Source organism: Ochotona princeps, unplaced genomic scaffold (genome assembly GCF_030435755.1).
Source record: "Ochotona princeps isolate mOchPri1 unplaced genomic scaffold, mOchPri1.hap1 HAP1_SCAFFOLD_116, whole genome shotgun sequence".
Lineage (NCBI taxonomy): Eukaryota > Metazoa > Chordata > Mammalia > Lagomorpha > Ochotonidae > Ochotona > Ochotona princeps.
In genome coordinates this window covers 69,226-92,849 of record NW_026700494.1, presented here as the reverse complement: position 1 = coordinate 92,849, position 23,624 = coordinate 69,226, and the positions used below count along the sequence as shown (strand labels likewise).

At 54.6% G+C, this 23,624-nt stretch overlaps 1 protein-coding gene across 6 annotated transcripts in view; it reads left to right on the top strand.

Moving 5' to 3' along the window:
* Positions 1-201: 201 nt before the first annotated feature.
* The window catches only part of ARHGEF10 (Rho guanine nucleotide exchange factor 10), a 53,792-nt gene continuing 30,369 nt past the window's right edge, over positions 202-23,624 (top strand). For 5 of the 6 annotated variants that reach the window (XM_058659831.1, XM_058659830.1, XM_058659829.1 and 2 more), the window contains exons 1-9: positions 202-335; positions 3,830-3,982; positions 4,846-5,133; positions 7,771-7,831; positions 10,089-10,165; positions 10,739-10,795; positions 12,572-12,735; positions 16,329-16,443; positions 18,118-18,224. In XM_058659831.1, coding sequence (XP_058515814.1) covers positions 299-335; positions 3,830-3,982; positions 4,846-5,133; positions 7,771-7,831; positions 10,089-10,165; positions 10,739-10,795; positions 12,572-12,735; positions 16,329-16,443; positions 18,118-18,224 — 1,059 coding nt within the window. In that variant the 5' untranslated portion in view covers positions 202-298. Of the gene's footprint in view, positions 336-3,829; positions 3,983-4,845; positions 5,134-7,770; positions 7,832-10,088; positions 10,166-10,738; positions 10,796-11,648; positions 11,771-12,571; positions 12,736-16,328; positions 16,444-18,117; positions 18,225-23,624 lie in introns of those variants that run through there. The other variant, XM_058659833.1, reaches the window with a different exon arrangement.

Sequence of the window (23,624 nt, the reverse complement as noted above, 5' to 3'; positions counted from 1 at the left end):
GGCTGGCACAAATGGGCCTGGGGCTGAGTGAGTGGTGGAGTGGCCTCCTGTCGCCTATTCAGGGTGAAGCCCTTGCCTTGTTTTGTCCCTTTGAGGGAAGCGGATGGGTGTGTGTGTGTGTGCGTGTAGGGGTACTGGGACCAGGCCACGGGTGATGGGTGATGGGTGATGGGTGACAAATGATATGGCCTTTTCTCCCCAGTTCTTCTCGTCTAAGACCTCACAGGCAAGGGCATGACTGACCCCGGAACCTGATGACCCCAACCGTGCTCCTGGCAGGGGCTCACGTCACTGCAGCATGGACCAGCAAGAGGCTCCACCCCCCGTCCTCACAGGTATTGTGGGGTGTTAGGTGCGGGTCTACCAGTGACTGTGCCAGGGGCTGTGGGGGTGTGTCCTAGGTGGTGGGTGCTCCGGCATCCCAGGGGGTCCCTTGCCTGCTGTGCTGCCTGGGACACCCCAGCCCTGTCTGCTGGCACCTGGAATTCCCTCCAGGCTTGCCTTTGCTGGATCTGCCAAAACCCAATGGAAGGGAGGTTGCTAGGGGGTGGTGGCCTTCCTGCATTGCAGGCCACAAGTCCGCCTAAGCCAACCCCATCACAGGCCTCTTTAGCACCCCACAGGTTGGGCAGCATCTTCTGTGCTTCATTTCTCTGCCTCAGCCCAGGGTCCATTGCTGACATCATTGCACAGGCCTCCAGGGAGTCTGGCTGCCTGGCCCTGTGGGCTGGAGGCTGCTGCCAGCATCAGGCAGGTGGCTGTTTTCTGGCTGAGCTAAGGTGAGCATGGACCTGGGTATAGTAGACTGTGATGGCCATGGCAGAGGCACTGCCCAGCTCAAACCTGGTAGCTGCAGTGATGCTTCAGGGGCCTGCCAGCTGGTCTACTTCTGTGGCCTGACAGCCCTGGCTTCGCATCCAGCTTCCTGTCGATGCCGGCTCTGGGATGCAGCGGGGACAGCATCTGTGGTCAGCTCCTGACACTGACACAGAGTCCTGACTGAGTTCCAGGCTCCTGGCCCAACTCTGGCTGTTGTGGCATTTGAGGAATGGATGAGTCTGTTTCTGTATGTCAGAGTTTTCTTTCTCCATCTCTTTCTGTCTCTGCTTTTCAAGTAAATAAAATTTGGAGTGAAACACAATGAAATAGCTGCTGGGCCCTGTTCAGCTGCATCTCTGTGCTTGCACTGGCTCTCTGTGTGAGTCACACAAGGACTGCCTTGGAAAGCTGCCGGTAGGGCCAACGCGGTAGTGTAGCAGATCCTTTGCAGCACTGTTATTATACATGGGCTCTGGTTTTTGTCCCAAGTGCTCCACTTGTAACTCCATTCCCTGAAAGCAGCAGAGGATGGTTCAAGTGCTTAGTCTTGGGTACCCACATGAGAGATCTGGAGCAGGTCTTGGTTTCAAACCAGCTAAGCTCTGGAAACAATGGCCAGTGTCAAGAGGTGGGATGCCTTAACCAGGAGACAGAAAGTGTCTCACCGTGTTGGTCCAGCTGTTGCCAAGCTGTTCTAAGATACACTAGCAGACAGTAGTGTGTGCACTGTTCTCACACACTCGTAGGCAGTAGTGTGTGCACTCTTCTCACACACTCGTAGGCAGTAGTGTGTGCACTCTTCTCACACACTCGTAGGCAGTAGTGTGTGCACTCTTCTCACACACTAGCAGACAGTAGTGTGTGCACTCTTCTCACACACTAGTAGAAATAGTACGCGCACTCTTGTCACAGTAGCAGACAGTAGTGTTTGTCTTCGCTGGTCTCGGGTGTGCCATAATTCAGTGTTATTTGCTGTTGTAACAGATTCAGTGTGCAAGTGCTACTCTGGTATTTAGGTCATGTCTGAAATGGGGAGTTTCTATTGCATGGGGAATGTTTTGGAACCCTTTGCATATTTTCATTCCTCTTTGCCTTTGACTTTTTACATTAATTTAAGGGAATGGAGTTCTTTTTTGCTGAAGGGTTAGAGACCTGCACCCTGCTTAGCACCCACTGGTGCAGCAGATACCTGCTAAGGCCTGTCCAGTGCAGCCTCCTTCCTCTGCTGCTGTGGAACTCATTTCCTCGTGCCTGGGAGCCAGGATGGCTACCCTGCTTGCTTTCTATCAATGCTAGGGCACCTCTGTGTCTCCTGGCATGCCTCCAAATGACTGTGCTTCCGTCCTGTCCATGTATTCCTTCCTGAAGAAGCCTTGGTCCCTGGACTGCATTGGAGCCTCACAGATCCCAGGAGTTCCTTTTGTCAGAGGTTTCTGAAAACAACTTCCGGAAGCTCACTGCTGGGTGGATTTGGGTGGGTAGCAGGGATTTTGCTGGGTGGAGGGGTGTTGTCAGTGGGCTGGATCCCCACCTCCCCCATCCCCACTGGAGAGCTTCCTCCTGCTGCTTTCTACTGTAATTTGGTAACAGACTTCCTGTCTGGGCAGTCCTGGAATGTGCTGCTAAGTGGAGGTCAGAATAGGCCCTTTCCTTTAGAGGCCCTTGACATTCCCCTGTGGACTGAATTGGCTGTATCTGCTGTGAGGGTACACCCTGGGCACTCCCTTCCCTTCCAGATGCCCTGCTCGTCTGTCCACCTTGCCCTTCAGGCCGGGCCCTGCTCCTTCCCTCTGTCTGCCTTGTTCCTCCCTGGTTCATCCCCTGGCCTCCTGCCTGCCTGTCTCGCCCCTCCTGCCAGGGCCCACTCTGTCCCCAGCCTCCCCTGACACATCCCTCTACCCTTGTCACACCTGCAAGACTGCTCTCAAGAGGAAAGCCTGGTGCCTTTCACATCGCTGGTCCTCAGCATGGGTGGGGGGCAGAAGCCCCTCCATGTGGGCGTGGTGGCACTGAGCCCCCACAACATCCTGGAACGAACCCATTTGGATTGGAGTCTGGGAGGCCAGGAAGGTGATGGGGCTGGGAGGGGACGCCTGACCTTGACTCTGCCCAAGGCACCAAGGTACTCTGAGTCTATATGTGTACCTTCTCTTGCACAACCTGCAGTGAGATGGGGTCATGTTGAGGTGCACCTGGGTGACCCCTGCTGAGGCATGGTCTTCCTTTGCTGATTTATCATCCATGTTGTCTGCATTAAAAAACATGAACAGTGTCGTTCTCTACTGTGTTTTCTATTCCTACGGTGAATGACAGGACCTGTGAAAAGGAAATTGGAAACAGAGCCTTGAATTGTGCCAGAAGCATCCTGATGGCCACATGGGTGCAGAGCCTGCTAGGAGCCTTCTCTGGTCCTCAGCGCATGTGTCCATTTTGCGTGTCTTGGTCCTGTGTGTTCCTTGCTCTCTCTGTCTCTTTCTGTGTCCCTGTGTCCCCCTCTCTCTTTCTGTCCCCCTCTCTCTCTCTGTCCCTCTCCTCTCTCTCCCCCCCTTTGTCCCTCTCCCCCCATCCCTCTCTCTTTGTGTCTCTCTCTGTCCCTCTCTCTCTCTCTGTGTCTCTCTCTGTATATCTCTCTCTTTCTTTCCCTATCTCTCCCTCTTTGTGTCTCTCTCTGTCCCTCTCTCTGTCTGTCCCTCTCTCTATGTCCCCCTTTTCTCTGTTCCTCTGTCCCTCTCTCTGTCCCTCTCTCTCTCTGTATGTCTCTCTCTGTCTCTCTGTCCCCCTTCTCTCTGTTCCTCTATGTCCCTCTCTGTCCCTCTCTCTCTGTCCCCCCCCGTCCCTCTCTCTCTCTTCATGTCTTTTTCTGTCCCCCTCTGTGCCTCTCTCTCTGTATTTCCCCCCATTTATGTCCCTCATATCCCTTTCTCTGTATGTCCCTCTCTCTGTGTCCCCTCCCCTTGTATCCCTGTTTCGTGCTCAGCTCTGAGTGTGATTGATGCTGCTGTTCTTCCAGAAGGTGATGTGAAGTATGACACCAACAACAATGAGGAGGAGGAGGGAGAGCAGTTCGACTTCGACAGCGGAGATGAAGTCCCAGAGGCCGACCGGGGAGGAAATCTTTCTGGCCTCGAGGAAGCTGGGAGTGCAGAGGCTGCCAGCTCCTGTGGTGAGTCCTGGCCCTGGGCCTGGCCCGATCGTGGGGTCCTGGATTCGTGCTGTGCTGCCAGTCGCCGTGTTGTCATCTGTCCCGGATGTTCCTGTGATGATCTCCCTGGGCTGACTGGGCCCTAGTCCTGTTGCTCCACCTTCATGAGAGTGTGGGAATCACCAGCCATGTGACCCAAAATGCCAGAGGTCTGCCCAGAAGCCATGTGCAGAGGCTGGTTAGGGGGTTCAGATCAATCCTGGTGGTGCCAAACAGCCTGACAGCCCCTCCATCTCATCTGACCCAGCTTGCGTGTCCCACTGGGCCTGCCAGAAATCCACATCACCACCCCAGCTCCCAGAGAGCACGTGGGTGTGCTAGCCCCCTACCTACCTTTGCAGAGAGCCTGTGGCTGTCCCCAGGCCACCTGTTTCGTTTCCTGCCTGCACCTAGACAGCATTGGGCAATGACCCAGACAGTACATGGCTGGGACTGGGTAGGGGGTCCTGCTGCACCCCAGGACAGTACATGGCTTGCCTGGGTGGGGGTACTTCTGCACTCCAGGATTGTGCACGGCTGGGCCTGGCTGGGAGTCCTACTGCACCCCGAAGGTGCACGGCTGGGCCTGGCTGTGCTGGCTGAGGGTCCTGCTCTACCCCCGATGATGGACGGCTGGGCTTGGCTGAGCCTGGCTCGGGGTGCCTTTGCTGGGTTTGGCTGGGTCTGGCGGGAATCCCACTGTACCTTGAGACATGCACAGCTGGGGCTGTCTGGGGATTCTCTCTGTATCCCAGATGGTGTACAGCTGGGCCTGGCTGTGGGAGGGGCTTGTCCGTCTGTGCCCAGACCTCACACTTGATGATGTGTCTCCTTTGTGTTCCCAGGGCATGAGAAGGGGACTGAGAAGGCAGCTGACATGGTGGCAGAACCAGTGAAGCCTGTGGCCCTGATGAAAGTGAACCCATACTCGGTCATTGACATCACGCCACTCCAGGACGACCCACCCCTGACCCCGGACCCTCGTGTTGAAGAGGACAGCTTTGGCCCACACCTGCCCAGTGGATACTCAGTGCCCGTGCCCTGTGGTTATGCTGTGCCCTCCAGCCTGCCCCTCTTGCTGCCTGCCTACTCCAGTCCAGTCATTATCCGGGCCACGTCCATGGAGGAGGAAGGTGAGGTCGCTCCCACCCTCTGCACCTGTCCTCCACCCTCCATCCTCTGTCCCCTACCCTGCCCCTTCTCTCTGCCCCTGGACCCTGTCCTCCACCCTCTGCCCCATGTCCCCTGCCCCCTTCTCTCTGTCCCTCATCCCCTGCCCCCTGCTCTCTGCCTCCTGCCCTCTACCCTCTGCCCCCTGTCCTCCACTCCTTGCCCTCTGTCCTCACCTTCTGCCCCCGTCCCCTGCCCCCTTCTCTCTGTCCTTTGCCCCCTCCCCCACCCTCCACCCTCTGACCCCCGACCCCCTGCCCCTGTCCCCATCCTCCACCCTCTGCCCTCCACCCTCTGCCCGCCGTCCCCCACCTCCCCACCCTCTGTTCTCACCCTCTATCCCCTGTCCTCCACTTCCTGCCCTCTGCCCTCTGAGGGCCATGAGGGGTCTGCTCAGCAGGGACAGTGTATGCATCTGAGGGGCCAGGGGCATCTAACAGTGCCCGGAGATGGTGGGGAGGGTGATGGGAGCAGGAACTGCAGAGAGCCAGCATCTCACTGGTTCTCAGCTGGGCACAGGTGTGAGTGTGGCCGGGCTGACACTGCCAGGCCTCTGTTGTCGTCATGTGTGCTGGCGGCCATGTTAGTCCTGGAAGGCCCTGATGGAGGCCCCCAGCCAGCCTGTGCAGGGCCAGTGCTGTGGCTGACCAAGGGGATGGGGTTGTCCCCTCCTGCCAGGTGCCCAGTTGGCCCAGCCAAGGTGCTGAGCTCCATGCTGTGCAGTGTTCCTGGGCTTCTTGCTGTGGGCACCAGCAGCCATCCTGGCATTTGCTGTTGTCACTGAGAGGAGTGAAGGCCGTGGGACGTGCAGCCCCTACAGAGTGAGAGCTGGATGTTGTGTTCACCTCCATACAGTCTGAAATGGCTGGTAACGGGACATTGCATCCTGAAATGGCTGGTAACGGGACATTGCTTACAGAATGTACTTGAGGCACGGCCTGGCAAGGTTTCCCTAGAGCAGGGCTGGCACCATTGCAACAAGAGCCATTGTCCACCCCAGTCACTTACTGTCACTACAGCTGAGCACTCAGGCCAGACGGCTTGCACAGGGGCCTTGGGGTAGCAGTGCCAGTGCCAGAGGCCCGAGAGTGGGCAGGGATAGGCTGCAGCACGATCTCGGCTCAGTTCCCACAATACCCCCCCTTGGCCTTCTGCAGTATCGCATCCCCGGAGACCTGGTGACCTGTCTGCATCCAACAGTCATCCCTCCTCTGACATGCCCTGCCCCCGCCAACCTGGCTCCACTCTGGATCCCTGTGGAAGCAGACCAGGTGTGAACCTCAAACTGCAGTGGCAGTTTCAGATTGTTTTGTCTCCTCTGAAAATGGGCAAATTCATCTCCCTCTCCACAGTGACAGGGCTAAGGGGTGGGCCTTGGCTCAGAACCCACTGCTCATCACCATCCCTGCTCCTCTGGCCCTGGGCCCATCCCATTTGCCCCTCGTCTTGGGTCCTGCCCATGAGGCCACCCCCAACCCTGACCTCCCTTAGCAGGGCAATGTACCACAGGACACTGCCTGTGCCCCTTGGAACCCAGGGGTACATTCCAGGGCTCCCCATTTCTTGGAAGCAGCGGTGTCCTGGGGAGAGGCTGCACAAGCCAGCATGGCTTATGGGCACACTGATGGACTGGCTAAGGACCTGCCATAGCACGTGCACTGTGGTGCTGGTCGGGGCCGACCCCACTGTGGAGCTGGGGGTTCAGGACCTGCCCACTGCCATAGCATGTGCACTGAGCTGCTGGTCAGGGCCGATTGCACTATGGAGCTGGGAGGTCAGGACCTGCCCCCTGGCATAGCATGTGTACTGTGTTGTGGTCAGGACTGACCGTACAATGGAGCTGGGGAGTCAGGACGTGCCCACTGCCATAGCATGTGCACTTGGCACTGAGCTGCTGGTCGGGGCCGGCCCCACTGTGGAGTTGGGGGTTCAGGACCTGTCCCTTGGCATAGCATGTGCACTTGGCACCATGCTGCTGGCCGGGCAGACCCCACTGTGGGGCAGGGGCTGTGTGCCTGGCTAAGGAAGAGCCAGGATTCAATGTGACCTCTGATACGAGCTCTGCTCTATGCTGGTGAGCCAGTTATGGAACCTGACATGAACTAAGCCTAGGCAGATCTGGAATGGGAGATTTACTCTGAATGTGAGCGTGTGCATGTACCTGTGTGTACAAGTATGTGTGGCTAAATCCATGTGTCTCTGGTGTGCACATGCTTGTAAATGTGCGTGTACATATGAGGGTGTATGAGTGTGTGCCTGAATTCACGTGTGCATGTGTGTACATGAGTGCATGCCTGAGTGTGCACAAGTGCATGTTGTCACCTGTCACCAGCTGAATTCTTTGTCCTTTGAAACTCTTTGGTATCAGCCAGTGAGGGACACCCCCAGACCAGTCACTGCTGTGAGTTCCTGGCACGTCCAGGGGCTGGAATTGTGTTGTGCCTCTGGTTGGCTGGCTCGGGAGCCATATGCTCATTCTCATCTCGCTGCCCCGTTCTGCACCTGTGCCTTTCGTACCCATCCATCGGTGATCGGAGCATGTTGTCACTGAACGCATGGTGACACCAACACCATATTCTGTGTTGTCTCCTTTCCTGCAGAAACTCCAGAGTCCTCCGATCACCCCTTCAAATGTCTCAGCTCCGAGGACCCTCCAAACAGGTACCTGCACGAGTCCCTCGCCCACGTCACTGCCGCCAGCCCCTCGTCAGCCTGTTGGGGTGCGCACTGCCCCGTCCCCATTTCTGACTTCTCCTTGGTGCCCAGGCTTGCCTGGTCACCGGGTATCGTGTGTGTGTGTGTGTGTGTGTGCGCGCGCAGCGTGGGGGAAGCAGAGTGAGTGGGGGACTGCTGAGAGGGGACTGTGGGAGGGTGACCCTGGCTTTGCTCTGGGTTAGGGTGCGGCAATCTTGCCCGAGGTGCTCCTTGCCTGTGTTGGTTTTGCGAATATGGGAGCTTTCTCCCTGATTTGTTTCTGAAAAAGATTATTTATTTATTCACATGTTCAGTCATTTATGAGAGAGAGAGAGAGACAGAGACTGAGCTCTGTTTCCCATCTACTGCTTCACTTCCTAAGTGGCTGTGATGGCCAGTTCTGGGCTGGGCAAAAGCCAGCAGTCTGCTTTTGCCTGGGAAAGCAGCGAAGGATGGCCCAGGTCCTTGGGCCCCTGTACCCATGTGGGAGATCTGGAAGAAGCTTCTGGCTCCAGATCAGCTCAGCCCCAGCTGTTGCAGCCATTTGAGGAGTGAACCAGTGAGTGATCAAGATTTTTTCTGTCTCTGTTTTTTAAATAGATTAACAGATAAAAACCTTTTTAAAATTATGAAAATTTCTGAAGGGAAAGAATAGTGAGACAAACTCAAATGACTATTGAAATTATGAAAAAGCATAAAGCTCCAGGGATTGTTCAAATGCCATCCTGGCTCCTGCAGGTTTCTTCGTGTTTAGGAGTGACTTGCATGAACCCAGGGCAGGCCGTGACCTGTCCTCAGTGGGAACCCTGCTGATCTCAGGGCAGGCCATGACCTGTCCTCAGTGGGAACCCTGCTGATCTAAGGGCAGGCCATGACCTGTCCTCAGTGGGAACCCCGCTGATCTCAGCGCAGGCTGTGACCTGTCCTCAGTGGGAACCCCGCTGATCCGAGGGCAGGCTGTGACCTGTCCTCAGTGGGAACCCTGCACAAACCCAGGGCAGGCCATGACCTGTCCTCAGTGGGAACCCCGCTGATCCGAGGGCAGGCCGTGACCTGTCCTCAGTGGGAACCCCGCTGATCTCAGGGCAGGCCATGACCTGTCCTCAGTGGGAACCCTGCTGATCTCAGGGCAGGCCATGACCTGTCCTCAGTGGGAACCCTGCTGATCTCAGGGCAGGCCATGACCTGTCCTCAGTGGGAACCCCGCTGATCTCAGGGCAGGCTGTGACCTGTCCTCAGTGGGAACCCCGCTGATCCGAGGGCAGGCCGTGACCTGTCCTCAGTGGGAACCCCGCTGATCTCAGGGCAGGCTGTGACCTGTCCTCAGTGGGAACCCCGCTGATCTCAGGGCAGGCCATGACCTGTCCTCAGTGGGAACCCTGCTGATCTCAGGGCAGGCCATGACCTGTCCTCAGTGGGAACCCCGCTGATCTCAGCGCAGGCCATGACCTGTCCTCAGTGGGAACCCCGCTGATCCGAGGGCAGGCCGTGACCTGTCCTCAGTGGGAACCCTGCACAAACCCAGGGCAGGCCATGACCTGTCCTCAGTGGGAACCCCGCTGATCCGAGGGCAGGCCATGACCTGTCCTCAGTGGGAACCCCGCTGATCTCAGGGCAGGCTGTGACCTGTCTTCAGTGGGAACCCTGCATGAACCCAGGGCAGGCCGTGACCTGTCCTCAGTGGGAACCCCGCTGGTCTCAGGGCAGGCTTTTGCAGTCAGTGCAGTGTGAAGATACTCGGGGCAGTCCCACCAGGAAGCAGGGCACACGTTGTTGTGGTGAAATGCCCCCTTGATGGCTCCTGAATGAATAGTCCACCTGTCTCAGGATCTGGGCAGCCTGGGGTGCTTCATGAGTTGTGGAGATGAATGGATGAAGTGTATTTCAGTCCATGACTAGAAATCCATGTGTAGTATATTCTATGGATTTGTGAAGATTCCCTAGTGTACACACACGCACACACATACACAACAGACTGCACACATGCACACAGCATGTTTACACATGTATGTTTGCAATACACATGTGTATTCACACAGTATACGTATTCACACACAAGGGCACAGCCCACATCTACACACGTGTGCACACATGGATATGCATCATGTTCCATGAACAAACATGTGCACTCATACGTATACACAGTACGTATTCTGGGTGTGCTGAGAGCTCTGTCGTCCGTCTGTCAGAATGTTTCTCAGTCTGATGCTTTGTTCTCTCCAAGCGACGACCAGGCCAGGAAGGAAGATAGCGCCCTGGCTCGCTGGGTGGCAGACCCTGCCAACATGGCATGGATGGAGAGTAAGTACTGTTCACCCAGACCTTGCCCTCGCCAGCCTGGGAGGTCCTCGGCTAGCTAAGAGGGACTGTGGGTGCATCTTCCTCCTGGGCTCAGGTGGTGAATGAAGCTGGACTCACTGTCTTAAGATAGTGGCGTGCGTGGACGTGTCTGGCTCTGTGTGGCCTGCTGGTCCTGGCGCTCGGCACGGGTGCTCTTGTCATTCACTGCCAGCTGCTCTGCAGGACCTGCTGGCCTCGGTGGGACAGACACAGTGAGACCTGAGTGAGGGTTGAGTGGGGCCAGGTGCTCCCCACCTTGGGCCCGGAGTGGCATGCCTTGTTTTTAATTATGGGGGAAAATCAAACCTGGCTTCCTCTGCTGTGGGACCATCATGTGACCAACAAGGCAGAACCTTTAGAGTTTTGTCACTTTCTAGATGCAGTAGAGGGCAGGAGGAGGCATGATGGGCGCCACAGCCTGGAGGTGTGCGGGGCTCGTGGCTGGCTCTGGTCTCCTGGCGCCGCAGCCTGGAGGTGTGCGGGGCTCGTGACTGGCTCTGGTCCACTTCTGAAGTGTCCCTGCTTTGATTCCAGACCCAGAAGAAGCTGTCTACGATGACGTTCCGCAGGAGAATTCGGACTCCGAGCCAGGTTTGGTCCTGCTGGGCCAGGTTGGGATGGACGTTTTGGGATGTCGCATGGTGGGCTATGTTGAGCTCTGTGTCAGTTTAGTGGGATGCTGGGGGATGGTGCAGTTCATTCCAACACTACAGAGTACCAATGTACAAAATAATAGCAGTGAGCCCAGCTGTACCAGGTTACCTAATGTGTGGCATCAATGGACACACAAAGAGAACCAGGAAAAGGTAGTGTTCAGTGACAGAGCTGCCAGGAATGTTCTAGTAGCAAAGACAAATTTTTAGATTGTACAGTCCCAGGCACCACTAGCTCCAACTGCAGACCCCAGTTCTGCAAAGAGCAGGAACATCCTAATGGAGAGAACAGAGACCCAGCTCAGAGCTGTCCACTCAAGGGCACTGTGGGTGGCCCTGGCAGGCCTGGACATACCAGCCGTTGCCCGGACTTACACCCTCAACAGTGTGCAGACTAGAGAAGGGCCTTGAACCCACGAGGGTGCCTCAGCAGTGGGATGGGGCAGTGGGCAAGCCCTGCTTGAGACTGTGAGAATAGATACAGTGGTAAGAGAGTGAGGTGTCTGTCCCTGAATCATGAGGCTGGACGTTTACCCTGAGCATCGTGGGGCATAAGGGAGGTGTGTGGGGCAGAGCAGGGGTGCTGCGTGGGGGTTGCTGTGTGGGGCAGAGCAGGGGTGCTGCGTGGGGGTTGCTGTGTGGGGCAGAGCAGGGGTGCTGCGTGGGGGTTGCTGTGTGGGGCAGAGCAGGGCTGCTGCGTGGGGGTGCACGTGGGAGAGCACGGGACAAGGATGTGTGGGGGTTGCTGTGTTGCTTCCTTATGGTGACAGTTCATGTGTTTATTTCACATGCAGCTGTTCAAGCTGGAAATATGTTCAGTTCCAAACTAGCAGAGCTAACCTCAGTGTGGCAAAAAGCTGGAAAACACAGATTTAGAAAGCATGGCAAATTGTGTAATAAAATAAATCCCAAGGTATGGGCACTTGGTGTGAGCATAACTTGGACCCACTTGGCAGAAGGGCGGAGCTGCGCCTGTCCTCTTAGGGAGCATTTAGTGCTTGCAGGAGGGAGAAGAAATAGGGAACTGACCCTAATCCAACACAGCCAGTGTAACCACAGTAACAGGGTAACAGGAAAGTGTCAAGTTTAAAAACATTGTATTTAATAGAAAGGCACCCAGCGCAGGAGCTCCTGGGGCAGGCTTGGAGGCAGATGGGGCAGGCCTAGGGACAGATTCCGGGGCAGGCCCAGAGGCGGGTCTGCACCTAGTGACTGGGCCTGTAGATCTTGCTCCTGAGTAAGGAGGTAGGGAAGGAGGAGGGTTAGGAGGATGAGGAGAGGAAGGTGGTTGAGGAGCAGGGGAGGAGGATAAGGGGAAGGGGAGGAGGAGGGTTTCTGCATCATGGACCAGTCCAGCCAAGCCTCCACCCAACATCTGTACATGCATCCATTGTTCATCGTCAGTCTGTCCATCCATCATCTGTGCGTCATTCATCACGTATCCACCTGCCAGTTATCCATCTATCAGTTTACCTGTTATATTCTGTACCCTCAAGTACAGAGTGACTACTTCATACAAAGTTTACTGTTACCCACCACCTACTTGATGTGAGTGAGTGGTTCTTACCCCAGTGGCCCTCAGAATACTGATGGGCCTGGGGTGTGTGTGCTGATGCCGCTCGCTGTTCCAGCTCCATGATACGGTGATGCAGCAAGCAGGCCTGATGAATTCTGCATGTTCATGTGAATTTCCCTTTCACATGTACGCATCCAGACGAGATGATTTATGATGACGTGGAGAACGGAGATGAAGGTGGGAACAGCTCTCTGGAGTATGGGTGGAGCTCGAGTGAATTTGAGAGTTACGAAGAGCAGAGTGACTCCGAGTGTAAGAATGGGATTCCGCGGTCCTTTCTGCGCAGCAGCCACAAAAAGCAGGTGTGTGTCGGGTCCACGGGCAGGGGCCAGGGCGTTCTCACACTGACAAGTCAGTGTGGCTATGCAACACGTGTGCCTTTACATGTGGCTGTGTAGTGGGGGAGGCATGGGATGTTGGCACAGGACAATTGTCTCCGATTTCCTAGACAACACTCATAGAAAGATAGGCCAGTTAACCATTTATGGACTGAAGCACCTACAAGGCCTTAAGCAAGGTCACAGTTGCCAATGTTTTGAGAAAACAATGAAGACAGGGGTAGGGAGTGAGAGTGAACCACTCAGCTTCTGAGCTGCCTGACCCGGCTAGTCTCTGAAATTGCTTCTGTGTAGAAAACTCCTGAGAGGAGCCTCCGGGAGGAACTGCCAAGCAGGACAGACTGGCAGATGGCAGGAGTGGGCTTACTGAGAGGGTACCAGTTTTTTGTGTGATGGGCTGTGTTGGTGGTTTTGGCTAGGGGTCCTCTTGGGTCTGTGGACAGGTGGACATGTGCAAAGGGATTGCTGTATTGGGTCTCTCATGAACTTTCTGCAGTGACTGGGGTGGGTGTGGTAGTGTCTGTCACAGTCAGGGATAAGGTGTGGTGTCTGTCACAGTCAAGGAGCAGGTGTGGTGTGTGTGACAGGAAGCCGGTGTGATGTTTGTAACAGCCAGGAAGCAGGTGTGTCTGTCACAGCCATGGAGCAGGTGTGGAGTGTGTGACAGCCAGGGAGTAGTGTGAAAGCTCCCCTCCCCACGGCTAGTGGGGATCCCTTGAGAATTCATGAGATTTCCCAGGAGTTCGGGCTGGCTGGCAGGGCCTTTAGGCACTTTGTCAGGGAACACGGCACCTGTGAACGCTTGCCACGCTGACTCTACAAGCCACCTTGGTTCAGCTTGAGTAGGGCATCTCCTCGGAACTTTCTGGCACAGCTGTGTGTCAGCCCCTGGCTGCCCTGTGCATTGTCCGTGGGATGTGATGCTGCCGCCAGCTGGCCACAGCACTGTCGTTGGTGCCTCTTCCCTGTCGTGTGTGTCTCTGGGCCCCTCCGTGCAGCCTCATTTGCGGGTCCACCTCAGCCCATGGCTCTCAGAGCGTGCACTCTCACAGTCCAGCGAACTTAGGGGGACACAGTGAGGACAAGGTGAGAGACCCAAGGGCCTGCGGTGGGGTGGGAGCAAAAGGCACTTTTGGACCAGCTGCACAGGCAATGCCTCTCCAGGTGGACCCTGTCCCACCTTCTGCCAGAAGCACCAGGTCCTGCCGTGGAGACCACAGTCGGTGCTCAAGAGTGTTCCCATTGTGTCATGTGGAAGTTTCCAGAACTTCCGCCCCACATGGAGTCCCAACAGATGGATACAGGGCCCGACAGTGGCTGAAGGAGATTGAGTGCAGAGCAGAGCCCTGTCTGAGTTATGGAAACTGTAGTGATCCTGTGTAACTCGCCTGTAACGACCGAGGTACTGTGAGGGGTGTCTTCCTTTATAGATGAATATTAATAAAAACAGTCAAAAATCTCCATGTTGGTTTTTGATACAGTAAGAGAGGATAAAACCCAAAGAAAGCACAGCTCATCGGGGCCCTCAGTGATTGTGAAGTGAAGGAAGGGTCTGCAGGATCAGAAAGTTTGGGACGGCTGGATCCAGATGGCCAAAGGTTTGAGAGGGCACTTCGTCTATGGCCATCCCATCCTGAACGCGCCCGATTGTCTGAAAAGGGCACTTCAAGTGATTTCCCCTCATACTGATGTTTTTTTCTTCTGGTTTATACTTTGTAATGTGTCAGGTGTGTTGACGGGTACCTCCCAGAGACCAGGCGTCCTTCTGGAAACATCTCTGGAGGTGGCCGCAGCCCTAGGCGTCCTCCTGCTGTGCAGGAGCCGCTCCTGCAGGTGGGCACCCTAGCTCCCAGGTGGGTCCATGGGCAGCAGCTCTGGAGCCTGGAGCTGGCAGAGAGTACTCCTGCCCCATGGTGGGTGGTGCCTGAGCCTTGGGGCAGTGAGGGGCCTGAGGGGAAGCAGGTGCACCTGTGAAAGGTGAGCACGGAGACTGCAGAGCTCCACTGGGGAGAAGGGCTGGTGGTGGGCACAGCTCCCATTGGCCGCCTCACTGCCGGCAGTGTGGGCCCCTCCTCTGTGCCCACAACCTCCCTGGGAGGTCGACCTGGACGCCATGGTCAGCAACTCAGATCCAGGTTGAGAAAGAGTGGGCCTGGAGGACAGCATTAGGCAGGAAATGATCAAGGCCCTGGGGGTCAGGAGCATGAGCCAGGTGGCCTGGAGGCTCCTGCAGGGGCAAGCACAGAGGGGACCAGGAGAGATCCTGCCCTGGACATGCCAACGGACAAGCTCTTGTTCCCATGGGGGGGTGCGGTTCCACTGGGCTTGCACATGGGTATGATGTCAGTTACCTGGGTCTCCTCATGAGACGTGGGGATGCAGGGTTGTCACTGGGAGCACCGTATCCCCAGATTGGGGCCACAGCAAGGGACGAAAGGCAGCCAGGTAAAAATCAGAGCCTCCCTTCCCTCCCCCAACAGATGATGTGAGGGGCTACCCTTCATCTCCTGGAGAGATGACTCATTGGGCACCCAGGGCCTGTGCAGTCTGGTTTCAGAGAACCAGCAGTAGGGCTGGGGGCACTTGCAGGTCAGCTTTATGTGTTTTTTAAGAGATGTATTTATTTATTTGAAAGTCAGAGCAGGAGACAGACAGATCACCTCTCCACTGGTTTGTTTCCCAAATGGTCACTGCAGCAGGGTTGGGCCAAGCCAAAGCCAGGAGCCAGGATCTTCCTCCAGGTCTCCTACGTGGCTGTAGGGATCCAAGCAGATGGACCATCTTTTGCTGCTTTCCCGTGCGCATTAGTAGGAAGCTGCAATGGGAGTGTAACAGCCAGGACTAGAACCAGTGCCCATATGGGAGGCCGGTGCCTTGGGAGGTTGCTCGATTCGCGATGGTACAGCACTGCCAGCCCCAGTACAGGTCTTGAGCTACAACTCTGGAATGAGGAAAGTGTGGTTGGAGAGCATTGGCCCAAAGCAGGTGTCCCTTCTGATCCCTGTGTAGCACAGGGACCACAGAGGGGCCTGCCAAGGCCTGCCCAGCTGGGTGTGCTCCCCCAGTGAGCACAGAGGGGCCTGATCAGGCCTGCCCAGCCCTGGGTGTGCTCCCCCAGTGAGCTCAGAGGGGCCTGCCAAGGACAGCCATAGCCCCCGAGTGCAGGCCATCCTCCCTACTCCTAGAGAGTCCCTGGGTGGAGGCAGGACCTTGAGGGACAGCGGTGAGTTGTTCCGCTGTCTTGTTTTTGGCAGGCAGTGTGCTCCTGATGACCTCCTGAGCCCCCGCGTTTGTTCATGGTTACAACAGAAATAAAGAGCTGCTTCTGAATGTGGTCACCACAGCGAGGAGAGGCTACATTACAAGAGTTTGTTTCTTCTTCCTTTTGAGTAAACAAAAGCCAAACAACATGTAGCCCCCAGTCTCTCTCCCCTGCCGCTCTAAACCAGCTCACAGGTGCCCTTGAGGCCTGGGCCACTTGGCAGCATTCGTTACAGTGACAGCAGCAGCCGTTCCCCACGTGTCCGCAGCCCATGCAGTCCCCCTCTCGGTTGCAGATGCAGAAGCTCATGAAGGCGGCAAGGGAAGGGACAAAAGATGGCCTCGAGAAGACCAAAGCTGCCGTCAGGAGGGGTCGCTCGTTCATCAGGACCAAATCGCTCATCTCCCAAGGTCTGTGGCCAGGAGCCCACGTGCGGTAAGGTCCAGGCTGAGACCATGGCCTGGGCATGTGGTTGAGGGGATGACATGGAGCGTGGAGCATAGCCCCAGTGGGGTGCATCTGTGCATCCCGAGGGTTACACTCAGCCCAGTGGGCTGGGACTTCCCCTCCAAGTGGGTATTCTCTGTTTGGCCTGGGGTTCTGGGTGGCTCCCGGGTGGTTGGCCATCACCAAGCAACAGGACCCCATGGCCCAGCATACAATAAGCAGCAGCTGAAGTCCCAGTGAGCTCTGGTGCAGCCCTTTCTCCCGTCGCCTGCCCGCAGCAGTGATACAGCCATCCCTGAGCCCCCTCCCCGCTCGCGTCCAGGACCCCAGCCTATATGGGTTCTGAACAATTGCACTGTGAGAGGGCCATGCATTGTGTCTGTACAACCCATGCCATCTTCCACGGGCACCTCTAGCCCAGGTCTTAGAGCATGCTCCCTTGGGAGGAGGGGAAGGGCCAGGTGTTTCATAGGGGTCAGGCAGGAGCACCTAGGGGTGAAAGCTGTGAGGCTGTACCCCCAACCCAGACCAGAGCTACCTCTAGAACCTGTGGCAAGATGGGAGAGCTTGTTCGGATGTCTCCTACTCCTCTGTGGGCCTCCCCTGCGTTCTAATAAGCTGTGCAGTAACATCTGTGTCCAAACAGGTGCCAGCCACACGTGTATTGCTCATTGAGGGCTGGCTCCTCAGAGATGGCCCCTGGGCAGGGTCTGTCTGGAAAGTGAGACCCTATTCTGTGCTGTGTGGAGTGGTCCCTGTTGGCCAGCAGCAGCCCGACTTTCCAGCAACTGGATTATGCAGGGAGCTGGTCAGAAAGCCCACCTCGATGGCCCCACACAGACCATAGCTAGATCGGAGGGCTACAGGACTCCAGGGCACAGACGGGGAGTGGCCTGGAAAGTCTGATCAGACCCCGAGAAGGCGAACATGCATCTGGCCCAGGGGTGAGGTTTTTCTGTGGGTCAGGAGAAGCTAGTTAGCGGGCTACTCCTGGGCCCTTTCCACATTCTTTCTGGCCAGAGAATCAGTGCTCCCCCCTCATTGTTACTTCTTTCCGAGAATCCCCTGCAGAGTTTGCGAAGATACCCTGAGCTCCCCAGCAGGTGCCAGGGCCGGGGGCTTTGGAAGCCGCTCAGGCCAGTCCCTGTGCATTGGGCCCTGCACCCTTGAATTGGAAAACCTCAGGATTTTCTTTGTCAGCAGCCCCTGTGCTTTTCAGGTTTCTGCCCATTTTGTGTGGTCTTCGGTGTGTATGCTGAGTCTGACTTCTGAAAAGGGGGCTTAGTTTTTGCTGAACTTTTTGATTAGTGGGAAGCTGTGTTTTGCAGCTTCTGTTGGAGGCCCAGAAACACAGAATCCCAGCCAGCCCAGCATGTTCTCGGCCGACCTTGGTGGTTGTGTGTCTTCTGATCAGGGAACTGGACACATTCAGGCCACCTGGCCATGCAACATCAACTGGCAGCTCTGACTGTGGAGGTGCAGTTTCGATATTGACTGAGCCGTCATTGCCCTTGGTTTGCTAAATGCTCATGGACTAGCAGCCTGGACTGCATGGAGCCCTTGCATGCCAGCCACATAACTGAGTGTCAGGCAGGTGCCATGTCTGTGTGAGGCTCACACTCGTCTGCTTCTCTAAGATCACAGGTCTAGCCTGGAGGAAGAGCAGAACCTATTCATTGATGTGGACTGCAGGCACCCCGAGGCTGTGCTAATGCCCATGCCCGAAGGTCTCTCTCCGCAGCAGGTAGGGGTGTGGGAGGTGCGCCCCAGGCCAGGGCTAGGCTTGGGTGTGTGACCAGGGCAGCAGGCTGCTCTCTCAAGCACGTGCATGTTAGCCCACTCTGCTTGCTGTCTGCAGCTTCAATCGGGCTCCACTGTCTGCCTCCTCTGGCAATGGGCAGACTTGACCTGGTGGTGGCGGCTCGTGTCTCTGCTGGCCACTGAGTATCACCTCTGAGTGTAATTGTGAAAAACAAGCGAGTACCCTCCTTTGTGATAGCTGTCTACATGGATTTGTATCCTGGGATGCTTCCAGAAGGTGCATGGTGGGGTGTGTGCAAAGTGATGTGTGTTTGCAGGTGCCCGGGGTTCATGGTAAAATGGTAGGGTTCACGTAAGCAATGAAATTCCCTGAATACAAAGCCTTTCTTAAAATCTGCTAACAGGCAGCAAAGGGGTGAGGTCAGTGTTTCCCATCTACGTATTTTTGGGTAAAAGGAAGAGAAAATGCCAAGAGCAAAGATGTGTGACCCTGAACATAGGTGGTGGTGTTTTTGAGCGGGACTTGAGTTCTTTCCATGAGGGTAGATGTGTATAAGTCATGGAGATTCAGATGGATGGAGTGCCGGGAAGATGGCAGGTGGGCAAATGCATAGATTGGTAGTTGATTAGTAGATGATAGATACGTAAGTGATGTAAAGCTACAGGAACACAGGTAAGAGAAAAGCCGCCTGGGATGCTTAGTGGGTTCACAGTTGGGACAATGATTGGCAAGGCTTCCTAGGAGATGAAATAACTGGTAGGCCACAGCAAGTATGTGGCGAGTGGTTTGGGTTGAAGAGAGGAGCATGGCAGTGGACGCTGATGAGAAAGCAGAAGCAGTGGAGCATCAGGCCTGATGAGTGGTAGACAGCTCGGGGGACATGTCGTGACTGCCACTGGCCAGTGCAGTCTGCAGGGCCACAGCTGAGTCCCGAATTGCACAAATCCCTCACAGTCACTGTGCATCCATCACACACAAGCCAAGGGTCAGGGCAGGTTAGTAAGCAGAATCGTGTCCCACAGCTATGCTGGCAGCAGTCTGATTCTGATCTCAGTCTGTAATCAGAGCCTGCATCCCCAACCCAGTGTGTGTTTAGCCAGATTGACCTGCAACCAATTCTCAGGAGCAGGGTGCACCACTTTCTCTTCATGTTTGGCTCTGGCTCACCACCTCGTTACAGCCACATGTGTTATGAAAGCTATTTGACTACTCCTGCGTATTCCTATAGGCCCAGGGCGCAGATAGCTCACTGAGCCCTGTATGGCCACTGCGGACACTTTTGTGCACTGTAGATGAGGATAAAAGCTGGGAAAGAGACTTGCATGCAGGACTGGAACAAATATCGCGGTGGTGAAGCCATGGAGATGGCAAAGAGGAAATGCTGTGAGGAAGGCAGGAGGCAGCTCTGGGCTGGGCCTGAGCCCTCAAGATGGAAGTGGACATGGACGGAGAAACACATGACTTAATGGCAAAGAGTGGCCAAGCTTGGGCCTGAATGTGGACCAGTGGGCAGAAAGTGTGTGTAAATGAGGAGAGAGAAAGTAAGGTTGGGGTCGCTGAAGAAACTGAGTAAGGGTCTGTGAAGAGACAGAGTGGGTGAGAGTGTATGTGTGTGTGAGGAGAGTGTGAAGAGAGTGTGAGGAGAGCGTGAGTGGGAGTGTGGGAGTGTGAGGAAATGGTGGGTGGGAGTGTGGGTGTATGAGGAGACGGTGTGTGGGAGTGTGGGTGTGTGAGGAGAGTGTGGGTGTGAGTGTGGGTGTGTGAGGAGAGTGTGGGTGGGAGTGTGGGTGTGTGAAGAGACAGTGGGTGGGAGTGTGGGTGTGTGAGGAGAACGTGGGTGTGAGTGTGGGTGTGTGAGGACATGGTGGGTGGGAGTGTGGGTATATGAGGAGACTGTGGGTGGGAGTGTGGGTGTGTGAGGAGACTGGGTGGGAGTGTGGGTGTGTGAAGAGACAGTGGGTGTGAGTGTGGGTGTGTTAGGAGAGTGGGTAGGAGTGTGGGTGTGTGAGACATCGGGTAGGAGTGTGGGTGTATGAGGAGACGGTGGGTGTGAGTGTGGGTGTGTGAGGAAATGGTGGGTGGGAGTGTGGGTGTGTGAGGAGAGTGTGGGTGTGAGTGTGGGTGGGTGTGTGAGGAAATGGTGGGTGGGAGTGTGGGTGTGTGAGGAGAGTGTGGGTGGGAGTGTGGGTGTGAGGAGACATCGGGTAGGAGTGTGGGTGTATGAGGAGACGGTGGGTGTGAGTGTGGTGTGTGAGGAAATGGTGGGTGGGAGTGTGGGTGTGTGAGGAGAGTGTGGGTAGGAGTGTGGGTGTGTAAGGAAACAGTTGGGAGTGTGGGTGTATGAGGAGACTGGGTAGGAGTGTGGGTGTGTGAGGAGACAGTGGGTAGGAGTGTGGGTGTGTGAAGAGACAGTGGGTAGGAGTGTGGGTGTATGAAGAGACGGTGGGTGGGAGTGTGGGTGTGTGAGGAGACATCAGGTAGGAGTGTGGGGTATGAGGAGATGGTGGGAGTGTGGGTGTATGAAGAGACGGTGGGTGGGAGTGTGTCTATGTGACAGCAGTAGGTTGTAGGTTTGTGAGGAGACAATGAGTCGAGTGCCTGGCTCCTTGGCCACTGTGATCACTGTTGTGTTGGGTGAGTCTGGTATTGGTACTGCTCTTCATGAAATGCAAGCGGTTTTCTACAATGGACATCTAGCTCCTCTCTCAGGTCCCTGAGTGTGGTCACACAGTGGGCCATTTGGGGGAGGTTCATCTCTTAGTATCCTCTATCCTCACGTTTGTTCCCTGGGATGTGAACTGCTCTGTCCTGCGATGCTGAGCGTGCCGGTGGTAGCGGTGATGCAGGAAGCAGCCACGTCAGAGGCTCTGACTGAAGATCTGTGTAGACTGCATATCCACACAACTGGGCTTGAGCACCCTGAATTATCCGTGTTCTGGGTTCTGTATTTTTCCATGTGGCGTTCTTGCTCACAGCTGTGATTCACATCTATTCCTTTTTTCCTGTTGGCAGCATTGTTCTCTTCAAAGCTCGGAGTGGGCGTTGGATCTCTTTATTTTATTTCGGTGAAACAGAAATAAGGAGGAAGCCTAATGAAAGCAACTGCCTGTGAGCTGCCTTTCCGTGTCTCACAGAGGGGAAATGGCGAGGTGTTCCTGTTTCCTGTGCTGAGTTCTCCATGGTGGCCTGGACCGGGGACACTATTTGGAGTGGCATTTCCCAACTGGTGTCCACACCGCTTGGACCTGCACACCCTCCCATGGTGACCGGGCTGGCCATCCCATTTGCCGTGCCCAGTTAAATTGCCTGAAGATGTTGAGGTCATATGCAGTGCTGTGACAGTGGGGAGACTGATTGGCTGTGCCAAGGCGAGGCCCTTCGATCTGTTTTGTAACCAGTTTTGTCTGTACCATCTCAGGATCTGAAATTTCAAAGGTTTATTTTTTACATGAAGGGGTTAAAGAGAGAGACCTTCCATCCATGCTTCATTCCCCAAAGGGCTGCAGTGGCCCAAGCTGGGCTGGTCCAAAATCAGGAGCCAGGAGCTTCTTCCAGGTTTCACACATGGGTGCAGGGGTCCAAGCACTTGGACTATCCTCCACTGCCTTCCCAGGTTACTAGGGAGTTGCATCGAAATTGGAACAGCTGGGATTAGAACTGGCACCCATAGGGGATGCCAGCACTGCAGAAGAGGATTTAGCATGCTGTGCCATTGTGCCGATCCCCCATTTCAAGACTATTCCCCAAGGGTTGTTCTGGGAACCTGGGGCCATGTCTAGGAGTCTGAATTGTGGTGGAGAAGGTGGTGTAATTGTGATGATGTGGGATGTCACGCGGAACCAGATCAGGACTGCTCCAGGCCAGCACGTCCAGCACGTCCAGCACCCAGTCTGGGCTGTGGGAGGGGCTCACCACATGCACGCTTGTTTTCTAGTACACTGCCATCTTACTCAGGTGTCTTAGAAGGGTTGGTTTTTGTCTAACTTTCATGAATTGAAGAAATGGCTTTTTCTGTAAATGGAGGGATGGCTCCCTTGCAATAACTAGTGTGTGTCCATCTTGCTTGCCCTGAACTCTACTAAATGAGAGGAAACTCATCTGTGGAAATGCCCTCTTTGTCCACTGGGTGGCGCAGAGGTCTCTTCACAAGACCTCTGAGGCAAGAAGTACCTGGGGACACTTTTTTTTTTACTTCTTTTTATTATTATCATTTTATGATACAGTTCCATAGGCCCTGGGATTTCCCTTATCCCCTCCTCAAATCCTCTGTCCCATCTCCAATTGAGTTCCCCTATATCATTACAATAGTATAGTTCTTCATACACAGTCATATGTCCATCATTGTGGGCATGGGCAATGCAGAGTCTCCAGCATCCTGTTGTCAAGAGATAGTAAACAGTTTCATTGGGAGTCCATCTTTGTCTGGAAGTAGAGATGCATACTGCATTGTATCCTCACATCTGGATATGTTAGTCTTCATTACACAGTTACTATACATCCCCTTAAATGAAAAGCCACAAAACAAAATCAATATCAGGAAGAAAACAAGAAATTAACAACACCATGAAGTTAAATAACATGCTACTGAATGACTTATGTGTCGCTGAAGAAATGAAAATCAAGATCCTTCTTGAAGAAAATGATGCTACTGTAATATCTATGAATCATTGAAGAATTTAATCAGAAGAAAGTGTTTTGAAGAGATGAAACTAACAAAAAAAATCAAAATCCATGAGATACAGTTTGTGCTGATCTTGGTTGTGTGAAACGTGTCTCCTGTAGGCAACAAATTTTAATCTAGTCTACTAATCTATGATGTTTGATTGATGAGTTTAAGCCATATACATTCAGGGTTAATATCAATGGGTGCTAATTTGGTCCTGTCATTTTAGCAATGGGTTGTTCATTGATTTAGCCTTCTGTTGTTATTTTACTGGGATGTTCTTTGCATTTGCCTTTGGTTTTGGTAGGCGCTGTTCCTCTTTGTCAAGAGAACATCTTTAAGTCTCATTTGTAGGGCAGGTTTGGAAGAGGCAAGTTCTTTTAACTTTTTTTTACTGTGGAAGAATTTTATTTCATTTTCAAAGACAGAATAAACTTTTGCTGGGCACATTATCCTGGGCCGACAATTTTTTGCTTTTAGAATCTGGAATATGTCACTCCATTCTCTTCTTGCCTGTAGAGTTTCCTGTGAGAGATCTCCTGTGAGTTTAATTGGCATTCCTTTCTATGTCAGTTGATTTTTTTCACGTGCACATTTAAGACTCTTCCTTATGTTCGACTGAAGAGAGCTTGATTATCATGTGTCATGGTGAAGATCGCTTTTGGTCAAGCCTGCTGGGAGTTCTTTGCTCCTCCTGGATGTTGTTTCCCAATTCTTTC